General features: G+C 49.1%; 6 protein-coding genes across 6 annotated transcripts; 2 read left to right on the top strand and 4 right to left on the bottom strand.

Annotated features, from left to right (window-relative positions):
* Positions 1-728: 728 nt before the first annotated feature.
* EDB82DRAFT_523797 (uncharacterized protein) lies at positions 729-2,857 on the bottom strand (the record flags this gene model as incomplete). Its single annotated transcript, XM_025734088.2, has 3 exons — positions 729-1,359; positions 1,413-1,575; positions 2,602-2,857. 3 exons carry the CDS (start codon positions 2,855-2,857, stop codon positions 729-731), a joined length of 1,050 nt encoding a protein of 349 aa, XP_025584929.2.
* Positions 2,858-5,954: 3,097 nt separating this feature from the next.
* EDB82DRAFT_497561 (uncharacterized protein) lies at positions 5,955-6,710 on the bottom strand. The gene is made up of 2 exons (XM_065608554.1): positions 6,214-6,710; positions 5,955-6,139 (listed from the first exon to the last, which is right to left on the bottom strand). Exons 1-2 carry the CDS (start codon positions 6,358-6,360, stop codon positions 5,981-5,983), a joined length of 306 nt encoding a protein of 101 aa, XP_065464671.1. The 5' UTR covers positions 6,361-6,710; the 3' UTR covers positions 5,955-5,980.
* A 1,529-nt stretch (positions 6,711-8,239) lies between these two features.
* Positions 8,240-9,965, top strand: EDB82DRAFT_523795 (protein-tyrosine phosphatase-like protein; the record flags this gene model as incomplete). Its single annotated transcript, XM_025734083.2, has 4 exons — positions 8,240-8,256; positions 8,312-8,378; positions 8,428-8,487; positions 9,084-9,965. The coding sequence occupies 4 exons, from the start codon at positions 8,240-8,242 to the stop codon at positions 9,963-9,965; spliced, it is 1,026 nt and encodes a 341-aa protein (XP_025584925.2).
* Positions 9,966-10,042: 77 nt separating this feature from the next.
* On the bottom strand, positions 10,043-11,550 carry EDB82DRAFT_497554 (mitochondrial 37S ribosomal protein mS45). Its single transcript, XM_025734081.2, has 2 exons — positions 10,907-11,550; positions 10,043-10,728 (listed from the first exon to the last, which is right to left on the bottom strand). The coding sequence occupies exons 1-2, from the start codon at positions 11,327-11,329 to the stop codon at positions 10,186-10,188; spliced, it is 966 nt and encodes a 321-aa protein (XP_025584923.1). The 5' UTR covers positions 11,330-11,550; the 3' UTR covers positions 10,043-10,185.
* Positions 11,551-11,579: 29 nt separating this feature from the next.
* On the bottom strand, positions 11,580-14,758 carry EDB82DRAFT_158649 (uncharacterized protein). Its single transcript, XM_025734080.2, has 2 exons — positions 12,274-14,758; positions 11,580-12,215 (listed from the first exon to the last, which is right to left on the bottom strand). The coding sequence occupies exons 1-2, from the start codon at positions 14,659-14,661 to the stop codon at positions 12,018-12,020; spliced, it is 2,586 nt and encodes an 861-aa protein (XP_025584922.1). The 5' UTR covers positions 14,662-14,758; the 3' UTR covers positions 11,580-12,017.
* A 1,204-nt stretch (positions 14,759-15,962) lies between these two features.
* Positions 15,963-16,621, top strand: EDB82DRAFT_523792 (uncharacterized protein; the record flags this gene model as incomplete). Its single annotated transcript, XM_025734079.1, has 2 exons — positions 15,963-16,131; positions 16,185-16,621. The coding sequence occupies 2 exons, from the start codon at positions 15,963-15,965 to the stop codon at positions 16,619-16,621; spliced, it is 606 nt and encodes a 201-aa protein (XP_025584921.1).
* Positions 16,622-16,821: the final 200 nt, after the last annotated feature.

Raw genomic sequence — 16,821 nt, 5'->3', positions numbered from 1 at the left:
TAAAGTGAAGCCAACTCGACGCAATGTCACGTGCTCACCCCGCTGGAAGTGGTTGCCTGGGAGGACTGTGGTGGTGCCTGCCTACCCTACAAGCATTTATTCGTTGTAATTCTTCTTGTTTGTTCTTCGCCTACTCTCCTCCGCCGCCCTTGTCGAGTACGTTCTCAAAAATAAAGCTGGAATAAATAATATACATGTGATTATACTGATTGGCTTATGATGGCTTACGGAGGAAACTTGAAACACCACAAGACTTACTATGTTTTAGTCTGATAACAAGAAGTTTTAACGAAGCGTAAATTACCAAATTCACCCTTACCAACCAACAGTTAAGCAGTTCGTGAACTACTAATTCTCTGTCAATCGGCCGCAATATACACGCCGCCAAATTTGTTTTGAGTTTAGCTCAAGACCGGTATCCCTTTTACAATGTATCATTCATAGCAGTTGAAGAAGGTGGAAGGTCACCATAAAGTCCTTACAAATGATATGTATTCTATGGGTATCATGCCTTTACTACACGTTCGGTATCTTATTGAACCAGATGCAATTAAATAACACGCTCAATGCCACCCAGGAGTGATAGCGGGCCACCACGGGGTCCGTCTCCGTCCAACGCCTTTTGTGAAAGAAAACCAAGTCAATATCCCCGTCCAATGTGTAATCTTACTCAATCCGAGTTTATATTTGTTATAATGGCAGATCGATTCCCCAATTGTCTCATTTCGCTATCGGCTTAAGTAATCACCACTGCTGATGGACTCAAGATCCATTGGAGTGACAGGACCGGGACTTCCCAAGGGAAGAAGCCTGGGTGATATAGGTTTGTGAGATCCGGCAGTAGCGAAGCGCGAGTCACGGAGTGGTAGAGAGTTGAGTGATATGCTGGGTTTGTCGCCCGACTTGGCCGAAGTGCTGAGAAGTTCGTTGGCAGCCATACTTGCTTGTGCAATCATGTCGCGTTGATACTGCTGCAGCTTGCGACGGAGCTCTGTCTCCGGGGTTGACTGGCTACTTGTGCGAGGGACTGTCTGGGAATCAGGCCCAATATTGGATGACATAGTCCCGTTTAGGGGAGGCCGTATATTGCTCTGATTGCCATTTCTGCTCTCATAATTTGATGGATAGTATTTGCCCATGGGAAGTGGATTGTCATGGAAGCCCGGGGCAAGATATGAAGCAACTGGTGTATTTGATTGAGACATGAGTGCACTTTGAGCAGGGTGTGAAGTGGGACGGTCCGCGTAGATTGGTCCTGATTCCGAGATGAGACGGCTCATACGGGCGTCTGGGTGATGCTGGAATGGGTGTGGACGGTGCACACGACTGGTGGGATCCTCGTGGAGGGGAAAATATCCTCTGTCATTGTATGAGTATATTTTAGTCACTCGATTGGAACCAAGTCATCTTACCCAGGCAAATCACCTCGTGCAGATAGAGGCTCAGGAGGTGTGCGAGCAGGAGCTGAAGTAAAGCGTTTGAGTTGAGGTAGGTCAATAACTATGGGCCGAGCGTGACTACGGCTGCGAGGCGTCGAGGGAGCGGATGGGGTGGCAGAAGGTCGCTCAGTGTCATCTAATTTACAAGCATGTGTAAGTATAAGAGTTGGGGGGGAAAGTCTATCAAAATGGAACGGCTGGTGACGAGGGTCGATGACAGTAGGACCGAAACCAGGAAAATGAGGCAAAGCATGGGGATATAAGAAGTTTCTTGAGCAAAAGCCGGTAGTGCAGGCGTCACTCGTAACGGCCAACCCCGGGACGAGGGATGGGGCTACCCCGCGATGGCTGGGACGGGAGTGAGTGGAGAGGGGGGTACCAGTAGTGCCATAACCATGGTCATTCCCCAGACAGGCTTGACTCGCAAAGGCTGGAAATGAGGCCGACCAGGGCATATGATTATAGGAAAAGCGGAAAGGATAAGCAAAATGCGAGGTGCAGAGGGGTCGAAAACTAGCCAGACAGGAAAAAGTCGACCTGACCCAGCGCTATTTGTTGTGGATAAACATGGGGAAATGAAAATGGAGATGAATGGGATGGGAATCTTCAAAACGGTGGTGCGGGAGCGTCCCTCCCGAGACCTCATCCCGCCCCGCGCTTTGCGCCAGTCAACCATGACATGCACCATTGGTTGAAAAATATGTTTGATGCACCGCAGCGTGGAACGGCAGCGTTGTGGCGGCTCTCGAATGGGTCAATTTTTCCCCAAGGAACGAACACACTTAACTTCCACACTGGCATCGATCCGTTGTACACGGCTGGTGGTGTACAGAAAGCGAACTGGGCTGGGCTGCTGCAGAGCTTATGCCATGTGTCAAGGGATACTGGGTCCCGACTAAACGATTTTGTGGCGTTGAACCAGTTTGTGGAGAGGACGTGTTTCGCTTTGGAGGTGCCAGGTGCCGGGTCCAACGCAGCGATGCCCGCCTCCGCTCGGGATTATCGGCCGGAGGCTGACCCCGACGTCCGGCCGCAAACAGATTGAGAACACTCACTTGAGCGCAGGCGATAGAAGATCAATGAGAGGAGGTGGGGTGGATAGTGATGGGCAATCAGGGGTCAAAGGAGGGATATGCATTCCAGCCAATTCGAATAAACTTACCAGTGAAATAGGAAGTCCGAGAAATGTCTTCGCCATCAAAAAACCCGTCTCGTCCCCGACTTGGCCTGGAGTGATGGTGAATTGTTGGAGTGTTGCGTCCAGACAGATTAAAATCACCAAGATCATCAGATCGGGGACTGTTGGGCGAGTTATTGTTTGAGCGGTCAGAGTTTGCAGACATGGTGCGTCCCGACATTGAAGGTCGCATGCGCGGCGAGAGGTAAGGGGATTTGATTGATCTGGCGAAGCTGGCCATTTTGTCGTAGCCGTGATTCGATGTCTGGAGATTGAATGCCCGGCCTTTCGGAGGATGCGTATTCGTCTGACTGATGATCAGACAATCCAAATTGTGCAGTAAGCGCCAACGCCGGTGCATATATATGAACAGTTTCCGAGAAAGTCAGGAGATCGTGCGGATAGTGAAGAGTCGTGGGCAGGTGGGCAGGCGACAATCGGTGGTCGATGGATGAATGGATGATTTGCAGTGAGGGGCAGTGGGTGTCGCAAATCAATAAAAAGCCAAGAGAGCCGGCTTTTGTGTTGTGCGAAGTAGTTGTTGGAATGCCCACAGGCACAAGAGAGGAAGAGGAAGAGGAAGAGGAAGAGGAAGAGGAGGGCAGCCCTGGCCGCTAGAGTGAGAACTGGAATTGAAGGAAGTGACGGAGGCGTCAAGATGGAAATGGCAATCACAGGCCCCCGATTATATGAAGGTTAGTAGGTAGCAACTACTTTCCAAATCTTGTGCCTTTCTTTGGGTTGAGAAATAAAGGATTGCTAAGAAATGAAGATCAAAGGGTCCCGAAACGGTTTTGTTATCGCAAGCGAGTCACTCTTGATTTGGTTGATCTTGCCTCTCCCTAGTAGGTAGGCATCCCCTTCCATCCATCACATAATCCCAATCAACAAACTGACCCGAAAAGTGGGAATAGCAAGACTTCCACTAATCGGCCCTGGAGAGATTGAAGCGAGCAGCGTCGGGACGTGAGCCCAAAACGCAAAACCGCAGTCAAACATTTACCTTAGGTAGTCCAGGGCCAGGGCAAGGCGAAGGTTTTGGTGGATCTCGGCGACGTTCTACGACACACTGCAAAGCGGCTTGCTTACCTCCTAATGTCAGGCCTGGCTCTATGTTTTCAACACCAGAACCCGCTTTTGGGTACAGTGCAGTGCCCTCTAGAGGTCAACCATGTGGGTAGGACTTTTGACAGGTAACTGTTTTGTCATGATTTGTGTGCGAGGAGAGTACTTTCTATTCTCTTTTACCGAGTCCTCCGTATTAGCATATGTGCCAAGAGATACCTGTGAGCCCCAGGCCACCAACGCAAACGAATATACCAAGCTTAGATTGACTTGGCCAAGCGAGAAAGAGTCAGATGGAACAGACAACACCTGTCAAAGGGACAAATGAGAACCCCTGGCCAACATCCAGACGCCGTGACTGACTAGTAGGAGTAGGTACACAGAACAGGCGGCAGCATGTCAGTCCCTGAGATTTGCTGTAGGGACCCTTTGAGGACCCTACGTGGCCAAGGGCTTTGGGCGATGACGATTTTCGACGGTGACTTGATCCGATTCCGCGATGGTGTATTGGCCTGATAGCAAAGAAAAGACTTGGCTACAGAGAGTACGGATATACGAGACGAAATCACCCACTAAGACAGTCCGTTTATGCCACTAGAGTTATCTCTTATTAGGTAATTTGTTTTTGTTCCTGCGAATATGCGGTCGGGTTTTCAGGCACCCAATAGGTACCTAGGTAGGTAGGCACCTGGCCCATGCAAAGAAATTTGATGAACCAAAGAGAGATGGCATTTGCTCACAATTCGTATTTCTGATAATAGTTACTACCAATTGTGGTTCCTCCTTGTTCGTACAAGTATCGGTGTTGCTCTTTCATTCTTACATACCTACGATTCAATGTCCTCATTGAGCGAACAATATACCAATATCATAGAATATTTCCACGTGCTATTCCGCATTTTTCAACTTACCATTTTCTGGGGGTGAGGATGAACATGGCAATCGCTTACAGTAACTACCTATGGTGCATTGCATTGTATTGCATTGCACTGTTACATATTCTCCCTCCTCTTGCTATGTGCTCCAGGTCAACAAAGAATATCCTTGGACCGTACCGAAAACAAACGGGCTCTCTAACAAGCGGCCCCCACATGGAGCTTTTATCAGGTATCTGATCGACGTCATGGCGTCGAAGAAAAGTGACTTAGCTTCTTGGCATGCTCACAAGCGCCGCTTTGCCATCCCTTCCTTTCACAATCCCGAATGGGTCAAGACTGTTATCACACCCAAGAACCAAGGTCAGAGCGGCAGAGCAACCACTCAAACGCCGGACCCTTGAAAAAGACCCCTTCTTGATTGTGAGCCGTCATCGTCACATCACTTCAATAGAGTCTTGGGGGCAAAAAGCTGTCCATGATCGACGCTTGACCCCTCTTTGCCTGTGTGTCTTGGTCTGGTAGGTTCAACATCCAAACATCCTGCGCCGCGATGGTGCGATATTGAAGTTGCGGCGTATTGCACCATGCTATCATTGTCTTGTACCTCAGGCTATCTCGGATATCACTCGTCTTGGCGCAAACGCGACCTGCAGGCCTGCACACCTACGGGTAGAATTGGCGACACAACCCCGTGATGATTTCACATGAAACTTGCGGTGACTCACTGGGCAATTAATTGGCGAGACAGTTTTCACTTGGGCGACAATCATTGGTAGATCGAACCATAGGTCGGTTGTACGCCTTGCGGCAGGCTGCTGCAAATGGTTACATTGCTCAACTGCTGATATATACACTCGATTCGCGTGATAACAATGGGATTAAGTTCAGTACCGTATAGCTATTATTATTTCAGGAACCACGCAGCCTTTCCTCAAGTGAAAACATGAAAGAGAACAAGGCAGAACAGAACAGTCAACAGTATCAGAATCGTGCCGTAGCTTGGCAGTCCACTGGCCTGACCGGCAGGCTTCCTTCCTTCCTTCCTTTCCATTATCGTCGTTGTTTCTGAACAAGGTACCTCTTATCTCAAGTCGTGACTTACACCGTGTACGGACCACGCTTGGTTCATCCTTCTCCTTATTAGGGGGCGTTAACATGCATATCTGGGCCCGATATTTGATTAGACGTGAGCGCGACCAGTAAAGCGCGATCTATGGTCGCGATGCTTCCACCAGTATCCGAAAGCCCCCAATGCTGCGATGAACCAGAGGAGGGCACTGGCGAGATCAACCCAGACAGCGTTCTTCATGCGTCTGACGTCTCCATCACCCTCAGCGTCCTCGTTGATATACATCTGCGATGTCGGAGTCAGCCGTGAGCCGTCTGTAGTAAACACCCGGGGGGGGGGGGGCTGATTGATGTCAACTCACCTTGCCGAACACGCCAAAAAGGGCGATCCAGAGAACGAAGAGAATAAAGTCCCATACCGGAACAAAGACACCGGCGATACGCAGGACAAAGGGAACGAAGTAGAGGACACACGTCACAGCAGAAATACTACCAACTACCACGGCGTAGACCTGCGCATTGGCACTCTTGTCAGCACTGCATTGTGTCGGGTCACACAATGACACAAATGAATTCAATTACTTACCCATTTCGAGTCGGAGTACTTGCCCTGCTGGTTCGCATGATGGACGTCGGTGCCATATAGACCACAGGTTGCCAGAGCAAGGGCAAAGAGGAAGAAATGAATGACGGTGAATACCACGTAGCTGATAGCTAGATCTTTGACACCCATGATCGCCGTTTCAATTCGATCGTTTTGGGGGAGGTACAAATGAGCTCCAGGCAGTTGATGTTATCTTCGGGTGGTTGCGTATCAGGAGTGAAGGGGATGAGGGTGGTAAAGGAGATATATTTTATGTAGTCTTTAGGAGGTATGTAGTGAGTTGGAGTACTTTAGCAAGTACGAAGGCTTATTGCAGAACGTCACTTCGGCCATCAAGAAAGTTCCCAAATTTTGGTGAAAGGTAGACCGCTGGTTAATTAATACCTGCAGCTAAGTGGAAAGCCTCTGCCGTCATGCACTCAATGCCAGCCCAGTTCAAAACAGGCAAGGCCAAGATCAACCAAAGTTTTTAACAAATTTTCTTCTTTTAATTTACCTACCCAGATTGTCGTGATTCACCACCAATGGAGGTATGACGTAGCTTGAGTTAGCCTTGTTTTAGTGCTTCGTGACCCCTGATCGTGCATGGGAGCACCGAAGCCGGGTTGTCCCGCTTCTGCTGTTTACCTTGTCCAATGTGATTAGCATCTTGTTGTTTCAACTTTTATGGAGTTGACTGACATTTTGCATTTCTGTGATTTAGTCTAGTAATTTCAGCGTCTCCACAGCACCAGGTGAATATATATAATTTTGTTGTTGTTCTTGTCTGACTACAAAGCTGTAACAGGCAGGTTGTTATTTGTCGGGCTATGTCTAAAGCTCTGGGCTTGTCGTGTATAGGTTTAGTTTAGGAACAGAGCGTAAGTTTCATTCAACTGGCTCTGCCTTGCCTAACAGACTCAAGGCAGCAACATTATCCGCATTCTACCCTGGAAGGATCAAGTCAGACGGAGTACACCGATACAAGGTATCGAGGTTTGTTACAAAAGTAATCTTTCCAATACAAGGAATTTCTGTAAATTGCAATTAGCAAATTCTCAAAATGCTCATATTAGCATTGTTTACCTTGTATTGCTCTCTGTTTTAGAAGCGCAGTTTGTTGTGTTTATGGCACGAGTTGAGTTGTAACAAGCGCCCTACCTTCAGGATTGGTCAACTCCCACTCACGGTCTCAGTAGTTTGATGTGGCAGTGCATATCTATTCTTTCCCCTCTAGGCCGTTTCAACATCCAAAGCCAGCCCTATTTGATACCGCAGAGCCGCATGCAGAGCAGAGCCGCATTGACCCAGGTAGTTGAAAGTGCCTGCAGAAGACGTCCAAATACGAGCCAGGCAAGGGTGTTGTTTTGTATCATTCAGGAACTCTCGTAAGCTTAACTTAATCACCTTGCTTAGCGTTCTATTCTATTGAGGCACAGTCCAACTAGCGGTCTAACATCGCCCCCAATATAAGACTGCTTTGCTTTAACTTTGGCCCTGTTATCATTGCCTGGCCTCCGAAACCTCAGAGGTGTATGGCACAGTTGCGCAAAGGGAAGCATTTTAAGTCACTATAGACGGGGCTTAGTCTTCCACTTTTTGCTTTTCATCCTATCAACTTCCTCTCTCGGTCAAACAACTGTAACCGTCGAGGAGTTTAGTATACCGCTAACGTGGAACAAGCTCGTTTTCAAGCAAAGAGAACATCGCAAAGATGGAATTGTGTGGCACTGTTGTTACTGCAAGGGCAGTTTGGCATTGTTTTTCATGACTTCCTCAACTACAATGTAGTTCGTGCAGCAGAAAGTTCCAAACCGCAGACCCCTAGGCTGTAAACGCCTCGAACACTCATTCTCATTCAAACTATATAAGTTCAGATTCTTCGCAATGACATGCCAAATCATCAAGCCAGTATCACACTTCTCTCTTACTATCAAACCAGACATTTGTCTCTGCAATAGGAGCATTCGAATACTTGGGCATCCAAGCCAAACAACACTCATTCTCCAACTCGAAAAGACAAACAAAAATGGCTAGTGGTAACTTGTATGTCATAGTTATATCCTCTCTCGCTCTTTGACCGAGTTCTAACTTGTTGTAGCGCCGATTCACCAGCCTCTGCCGGCAACCGGGGCCAGATTGTTGACTCTCAATCTCAATGGAAATGTGTAAGCAACAGGGAACCCGCCTGTAATAATAGCATACTGATATTTATAGTGCAACTGCGCCCACGGCTTCTTTAACCTCGTCACTGACCCGGTTTGCCCCAACTGCAACGTCCGTCGCTGTCCGAGATGCGGAGTTTGTTAGATGATGACAGACGGCGAGACGCTCAGGATTTTCTGTGGGCTGATATGCCATCCCTCCCATACGGGACTTACAATAGAGCGGCCGTTTATTGCAGGATAGTGTTGTTGTCGTCGAGCGGCTGCTGTAGCTTGGGGAGAGGGTATCGTCTTTTGTTTTCTTTTGTCTCCACGGTTCGACAAAGATTAGAATAGGGCTCGCGCCTAGGTTGGTTTTTGTTTTCGTCTTATTCCTCTGTCTCTGTTCTCATTAGAAATCCAACTTTGCACTCTCTTTAAGCCGAGACTCACAATTATCATTGCATGCCTCTTTGTTCTGCTACATCATTATTTTCGCTCATTGATGAACAAAGCATTTAATTGACTCAGTCATTATAGACTGGTTTTCGTAGATCAGAAGATCATCACTCTATAAAAAGAGCGTACAGTACCTTTGTAGTTTCATGGTCTCGACTTCTTCGATATACCCATGCCGAGGTATGAGTGATGGATGCCCCACACTTTCAACCGCAACTCTCCATCCCCAGACTGCCACGTTCGGTCTATTCTCAAACTGACAATAATAAGAACAGTGATAGTGCTGCCTGGGTTCTGACCTCATATAACGCTTCGCTCATAATCCAACCTGTCTCAGTGAATACAATGGCAGATCTCGGTCTTCCTTTCCACTCCATCTCCGGGCTTCCCAACTTCCGGGACCTCGCAGGCCGCCCACTTCCTATTAAGTCACGCCCCGACCACACGATCAAGTCTGGTCTCGTCTTCCGCTCAGCAGAGCCGTCTCGTCTCACCGAAGACGGAATCGCAGCGCTGCAGAATCTGAACATCTCTCACGTTTACGATCTGCGCTCCCGTACTGAGATTGAGCGCTACGCCACGGGAACTCGTGAGTGGCCAGGCGCGAAACGTGTTTTTGTTCCCGTCTTCCTGGATGAAGACTATGGCCCAGAGGCTATTGCTGTACGGTTCAAGAACTACACGGCTGAGGGAAGCGAAGGCTTTGTGGAGGCTTATCGAGGAATCTGGGAAACGGGAACGAAACCTATCAGAACTATCATCTCACACCTGGCCAGGCCAGACCCTTCACCTTTACTCATCCACTGCACGGCAGGCAAGGACAGAACTGGAGTCATTTGTGCATTTATCCTGTCAATCTGTGGCGTAGATGATCAGACCATCGCCCGCGAGTACGCCCTCACAGAGGTGGGACTTGGTGATTTCGGAGACGAGCTTCTCAAAGCAGTGATGAAGATCCCTGAACTCCAAGAGAACCCCGAAGGTGCCAAACGAATGCTTGGAGCTAAGCCTGGAAACATGCTGGCAGCCCTGAGAACATTAAGAAAACAGCATGGCTCTGTTGAGCAATACCTTGTCAAGTACTGCGGACTGTCAGAAGACGATCTCGAGCAGGTTCGGAAGAACTTGATCGTACCCCATAGCAACCAATAGCCTCAGCATTAAGTATACCATGATGCAAAAGATCAATCGTCAATAATCAATATCAAGATCACATATAAACAAAAAAAACTCAAGCGCTGTTCTTCATTGGACCTTTGTTTGATCCATATCTAATTAATACACGACTTGATATCTGGCATTGATTCTCGTGTTGTACATTTATACCATCGAAGGCAAGTCATTCGCCATATTCCATTCGCAATCATACCGTTTAAGGCACCGATGTAGGAATCTTGACCAACCCACGCTTGCGGTCCTCGAAAGGTGCACCGTAGCGCCATCCGGTTCCCTTTCTTGAACGACCATCGCGGCCCACGTCATCAGTGTTCATAGGCTTGAACCGGAACTCATAACGATCCGTCGTTATTCGACTCGTCCTGTCTTCTACACGCCAACGACGACGCTGCATCTCGTCGGCCATCTCACTCTCACGATTCTGAGTGATTTCTTGGAACTTGGCTAAAGCCTCCGGACGAGGAACACCTTTGATAACATTTCTCTCCATATTGATGAGCTCACGCTGAGGCGATCGCGAATCTGCAGAGAGCATATTATCGTGAAAGGCCTTGGCAGCATCTTCTCGTGTGAAATGCCGAGATTCTGACACGGGCGCAAACAGTTGTTGCATTGTGAGGTTGTGCACGTGAATCTCGTTAATAGGCTCATGTGGCACGTTCTCTGCACCCTCGTCCCAGAATGTCTTGGGCAGCATTTTCATGACTGCTTTGGCGTAAGGAACTGCCAGCTGCTTGCCCTTGAAACAGGTTAGCATTGTTATCCGGCGTAGAAAGTGACGTAAACCCAAGTTCAGATGATGCTATCAGAGTATGTAAAAGTATAACCATGTAGGTGTCTTCAAGACTAATCGAAAATTTTGTTTGGTCTCATCATATAGCAGGGCAGGCAATGGGATTATTGAGTGCTGTACTTACTTCAGATTTCCATTGCTTCTCAACCTCCTTTAACCGCACCACGGCGGCAACTCGTCTCACGTCGATGTGCATTTCAGCAGACACCGCCTTGAGCGACTCACCCTTGCCTATCACCTTGTCGTAGATAATCTCGCGTGTCTGATCGGCCAGCACAGGTTGACTTCGGAACAAGGGGTTGAGAGGAAAAGGCTGATCTTGGTGAGGACCAAGGTAGTTAGGGCTGGTACCAGCCTCAGCAAGACTCCTACCACCGCCATTGTTCAGCCACTCGAACATCCTCGCGCGACCCTTGCTCATTTTCTCGCGGCATGGCGTTGTCGAGAACGTTCGGAGGAATGGGGAGGAGGAGCTCCTGGAGGAGATAGAAACGGCGGCATCGAGGCCAGCCAGCGGCGTCGATGCGCCGCGCACTCGAGGAGGCATGATTACAGCAGCTTCAGATATTCTCTGACTGCTTGCTGCATTACATGCGACCCAGGACCAATTGATTGGAATTGGCTGGATGTCGAATCGGAAAAGGCTGGGCTTGTTGAGAGGTGTTTAAAGCTGTTCATCAAGTGTAGCAATTTTTCAGCTGTTCGGAGTTTCCAAATGTTCCGGTAGTGGGGTAGGCCCACATCACTACAAACCGAAATATGTGAGCTAGTTTTTGTCAGGGTAGACTACCTGGACAATCTGGTAGTCTATCTTAGTGGATAATTCTTGGACTTGTGGTCAAGTCTTCGACATATCAACCACTCTTTTGCTGGAAGTGAAATCTTCCTAGACGCTTGCAGATTGGCGTGTGAAGCCATATGACGTTCTGGGGCTTAAAATATTGAAACCTTGGTATAACATTATAAACGTTGGCATCCGTATGTGTTTGTTACTTGCGCCACCATGCTTGTAAGCATTGGACAACTCCTTTCTCGCCCAGCATCTAACAGCCATGAAATACATAACCAACATTAATTCCGTGCTAAAATCTTTGGGTAGCAAGCAGATAGATAGATCGCCGAGCCAGCTTATGTTTGCTGCTGTCTCCAACGGAAAGTGTACCATGGTGTATCTTCGACTTCTCCTACATTGAACCAGGCATTTGACATCATGGTATCGGTTAAAATTGAGGTAATCAGCCAGGCTTAGTCATGGAAAGACGATTCTTTTTCGACTTTGCCTTGGCTGCTGCAACTGCTGCCTTCTTTGCCGCCTCATTCTCCTCGGCTTCTTGGGAAATTTCCTTCCACTTACGCCAGCCATCAAAGTCAATAAGAGCCTGCATACAGCCCCATTCCATGACCTTGCGTTCAAGCCAAACGAAGTTGACAGGCTACATTCAAGTCAGTCAAACGTGTCAATGTGCTAGCATAGTGGTAGGAATAACACACCTTGGTCAAGAAGTCGTTGCAGCCCGCGGCTAAAGCTTCATGTCGGTCACTCTGCAATGAACTGGCAGTCAAAGCGACGATGATTACGGGGCTCTTAAATAGGGAAGTGTTGTCCAGGCGATCTTTCTCGTCAATCTCGTCGGGATTTTCTGTCGTTATTTCGCCATCAGGAGACGAAGAAAATACTCCAATAGAGTTGACTCGTTCTAACCTACGGATCTCGCGAGTCGCATCGAGTCCGTTCATGACTGGGAGCTGAATATCCATCAAAACCAAATGAAATCCGCCACTCCTCCACTTTTTCACGGCATCGCGTCCGTTCATGGCGGTTGACCATCGCACTTTAAGGCGCTTGACGAAAGCCTCTAGCAACTTGAGGTTGATCGGGTTATCTTCGACGATTAGAACATTAATGGGAGGTACACCACCGTTGAGCATGCCTGGCGGCAGGTTTGGATGCTCGGATTTTTTGCTCTTCTTGGGTTTGGCTGTGGGTCGGGGTGAAGATGGCCTAATAGGTGGTGTCGAGACATGTGCTATTAACGGCTCTGGTGCGGGCGGCGTCGGTAGGGGAGGGGCAGCGGGCGGCATACCAGGGGCATCTGAAGAATTTGAATGAGTTCGTGAATGTGGTAGCCTCGGGTTGAAGTGTTGCGTACCGTGGCTCGGATGCTTCGCAGCGGCAGCGGCAGCCAAAGATACGGATGAATTGTTAGGTATCAGAGTCGGTGATGCCGTGTGGGTACGGCCTAATTTGGGACGTTCCGGACGGGTTTGGTATGTGCGTGATCTACCAGGCGACGGGATATGAGGGATATGACCAGTCCCCAGCACTGCAATCGAGTGATGGCCTGGAGGATTGCCGTGCGCGGGTACTGCCACCGGGAGATGTGGCGAGCCAACGGCGCCAGGATGAGCATCCACAGCCACTGAGGGAAAGTAGCCATCGCTTGTTTCAGTAGGCCGGCCGTCTTCGCTGTAGTATACATTGCCAACATACGCTGGTACGACAGGGCGTGGGGAAGCCTTTGGCGCACGTCGGGGGATATCGATTACAAGAGCTTCTTCAACTGTTTGTCCGCCTGGGTAATAAGCGTCTAGCGTCCTGCCCATGGGCTCCTCAGGGTTGAGGATGCGTTCTGAATGTTGGTCTCGAGGTATAATGCGGATATTTATATCGGGAGAGTCGAAGCTTCGACCGAGGGAGTTTGAATATTTACGTAAAATCATGTCACGGACGTCGTCAACAAGGTCGTCTTCGTTGACAGTAACAAGGGTTGGTGAAGCATGGGGTCGTTTGACCCAAATCTTACGGGTCACCATATTTCCGTTTATGGGCGCGTACGTGTGAGTTTGAGTTCTGCTAGGTTCTTGCGTGGATTGGTTCGAAAGGAGTGTGTTGATCAAGGTCGTCTGGCGGTTCGATAGCAAGCTCTGTCGTCTTGGGGGCGGGGCTGGTCGCGCTGTTGGAGAGTCAGGGACCGAAAGAACTCCTGATGGCGGAAGACCAGGAGATGGAGCGACAAAAGTCGTCGAGGTAGCCGCTGCCAAAGGCGCAAACGCGGCAGATCTGGGGGAATTGGGAGCTTGGTCTGGACTCAACGGGTCGTCGTCATTGTGTCCAGCAAGCACAGGGGCAGCATTAAAGTCTAAACTCGTGACAGGTTTGGGGCGCGCAGTAGGTGATTCAGAATCCGAATCCTGTGCGTCCTCGTGAATTCGGTCGAGGTTCGAGCTTGCCTGACGTGGCCGCGATGGTGACGGCTGTTCTTGTGGATGTAGTGAAGGGGAGATCAACGGTGGTGGATTGATTTGAGGTTTTGGTTGTGGCGGAGGCTGGTGCTGGTGCTGGTCGCTCAAGCTAGAGTTGGAGCTGGAGCTAGTGGCGGCTGTAGCAGGCTCTTCGCCAAGGCCCTCCTGGTCTACAGGGGGGGTCGAGTGTTTCAGTGCTGCAGCTCTCGCTGTGGGATGGTCTTTAGCGGGTGGAACCGCTCCGGGCGCCTCAGTATCTGTCTCCGAGGATGTATTTTCTGCTGAGTCTGAATTGGAGTTTGCTGCGTCTGCTCCTGATACTCGGCGAGAGATCTCGATCTTTGCGAACTCGTCGCTATCTTCTCGTTGTCGTTGCGAGTCATCGGTTGTCGCTGTCATACCACGTCGGCTACTAAGGGTGCCCCTTGAATTACTCACGGCGCGGGATGAACGATCTCCATCTCCATTTTGGCGAGACCGAGCCCGAGCCTGATCACGATCTCCGACTTGACGGCTTCCGAACGACGATGAGGTGTCGGTAACGCTCTGGTTCGAAGATGCTTGAGAACCTGCTGTCGAGTGTCTTCGCTTCGTAAATTTGGCTCGAAGGCGCGAGGCAATATCGGTAGCTCCCATTATGAGGACGACATGGGCATCCTATGTTGATGGGACGCGGCTTAAACGTGGAGTTGGATGGACCTCGAAAGTGGCGATGAAGCAGGGAGAGTAAGACACCGACCGATACCGATGAACCCAACGATTATGGCGAAGAATTGAAAGGTAGGAAGTAAAAATAGACAAATGCAAGATGGACAAAAACAATGAAAAAGATTAAATGAGCGAAGGTAATGAAAACTGGAATAAAATGACCCGTACCCAGTCTCGCAATATTATCGATGAGCAAGGGCTCCTTCGGGTAGGGCATTGACGCAAGGCTGTTATGGGTTTAAAAAAGGGGAATGAATACCAGTCAGAAGCAAGTCGGCGACAGAAGAGGATGCTCGTCATATTAATCAAAGGTAGGAAATGATTGAAGGATGCCAGTGCCAGGCCAGGCCAGATCCGCCGTTGCAGTGTTGATGGGATCCCCAAGCTCCCCTTCGGATATCTCCCAAGCAAGCTTTGGGCTCGATATGATGGTAATTTCAGCCGAGTCAGCAGTGCCCTGGAACTTGCAATGCACAGCTCATTGCATCCATCCCACATGGAGTGTTTGCGTCCATTCAGATGCCATCCGAGCGTCTACAATTGACAGGGGGTATCCAAGTCAATCTCAACTTATTTCCGTCTGGACCAGCGTCTTGCCTGTCAGAAACAGTCAATAGGTAGTTTATGGTTTTGATTGTTTTCTTTAAAGATAGCCCCCCCTGTTCCTTTTAATGCCTGAGTCTGATTTCCGGATGCTGTTGTCAGTTTGAATCGGCCACGTCAAAGACAGATGTTTCTGGATCGCATCCACTCCCAAATTTGTGTCACAACTCATAATAACAATGAGTGCTAGCTGCAATGCAACGCCTTAACAAGCTGCCAGTCGCCAGTTCAGTCTAGTACATGATAACTGTGGCACCACCCATGACTGCCCACCGTGATACCACCTGACTCTGTTATTAGCGGATTGGTTGCTAGTGGATTTATTGTTGATATTGCAAAGAGAAGTATCTAGTACTTACCTTGAAGGTATCTAGAAAACATTAGAAGACGGCTCTCTATTGGTTTGTGAAGATGGAAGGGGAGAGAGAATTATGTAGCTGGCCTAACATAAATTTCATGTTGGTGCTGAGGTATCAAGGTATGTACCGATGTTAGGTGCGGCCAGTGTGCTGTTGTCTTTTTGTTTGTCATTAACTAACCACTAACTTCGATCAGCTCCCTCTCGTTTACCCACCCACCAGAAACAGAAGTGTCTCAACATCATTACTCATTACAAACACATCGCCATGGCTCCTATAATATCAATACTCCAAGGCGAGCGCTCGCCTGATAAGCCCGTCCCTAGAGGACCTAAATCTCCAGCTCGGACTGCGCAGATCCAAGCGCAGAATCGAAGGCGAGAGTATCTCGCTCGGCATCCCTCTTACTTTGAGAACCTTGAGCATGAGCTCGCTGGTAAAGCCGTACAACTCGACTATCCCTGACTCCCAACCTGACTTTGCGCCCAGATCCTGTGCTATATGAGCGGCTAGTCAAGAGGTTTCACACAGCTTCGGAGCGTGAGGCTGAGGGTAAAGCAAAAGGCTATGGCCGGACGCTGGAGGCTGATTTGCAACGAGGGGAATCTAAACTCACACAGCTCAAGGAAGGCGACGGAGTTGAAAATTTAATTAGCGATCTTGAGCATCCTTGGGAGAAGCCAGCCGCTGACAAGGCTAATGGTATACTCTTATGGCATGCCTTCCTTGAAGAGCGCTTCGTCCATGGCCTGGACGAGGATGTCGACTATAGGCCAATCGACACTGATGAAGATCTCGATACCATGCTCAGACGAGACGCTCAAGATGCGTGGTTCGACGATGAAGAACCAAGCTGGACAGTCGAGGATGAACCATCGTTACAGGCAGCAAGACGGCAGGGCGAGACTGGCGTTCAGGACTTTTAGGCTTAACATCCCAACCCTGGGCTGGCCAGTAGCCCGTATTTTTGCGATTTGGCGATTTTATTATGACAACAAATCCGAGACCCTCCCTATTTTACCCAACGAATTATACGTCGAAAATAACAATGTCACAACATTGCCGCCCTTATTGCCACTTACCCTGAAGCTGGCTTAAGCCCGCATTTTGGCGCATCGCACCGGCA

This window comes from Fusarium venenatum (assembly GCF_020744135.1).
Source record: "Fusarium venenatum strain MPI-CAGE-CH-0201 chromosome Unknown EDB82scaffold_2, whole genome shotgun sequence".
Classification (NCBI taxonomy): domain Eukaryota; kingdom Fungi; phylum Ascomycota; class Sordariomycetes; order Hypocreales; family Nectriaceae; genus Fusarium; species Fusarium venenatum.
This window is presented reverse-complemented; position numbering and strand designations above follow the sequence as displayed.

What these genes read in the sequence shown, in the direction of transcription:
- EDB82DRAFT_158649 (XM_025734080.2), bottom strand. Translation starts at nt 14,661, where the DNA reads ATGGGAGCTACCGATATTGCCTCGCGCCTTCGAGCCAAATTTACGAAG. An exon ending in GCAACGACTTCTTGACCAAG is followed by an intron (nt 12,216 to 12,273) that starts GTGTGTTATTCC and finishes ACTTGAATGTAG; the next exon opens with CCTGTCAACTTCGTTTGGCT.
- EDB82DRAFT_497561 (XM_065608554.1), bottom strand. Translation starts at nt 6,360, where the DNA reads ATGGGTGTCAAAGATCTAGCTATCAGCTACGTGGTATTCACCGTCATT. An exon ending in AGTACTCCGACTCGAAATGG is followed by an intron (nt 6,140 to 6,213) that starts GTAAGTAATTGA and finishes GCCAATGCGCAG; the next exon opens with GTCTACGCCGTGGTAGTTGG.
- EDB82DRAFT_497554 (XM_025734081.2), bottom strand. Translation starts at nt 11,329, where the DNA reads ATGCCTCCTCGAGTGCGCGGCGCATCGACGCCGCTGGCTGGCCTCGAT. An exon ending in AGAAGCAATGGAAATCTGAA is followed by an intron (nt 10,729 to 10,906) that starts GTAAGTACAGCA and finishes ACCTGTTTCAAG; the next exon opens with GGCAAGCAGCTGGCAGTTCC.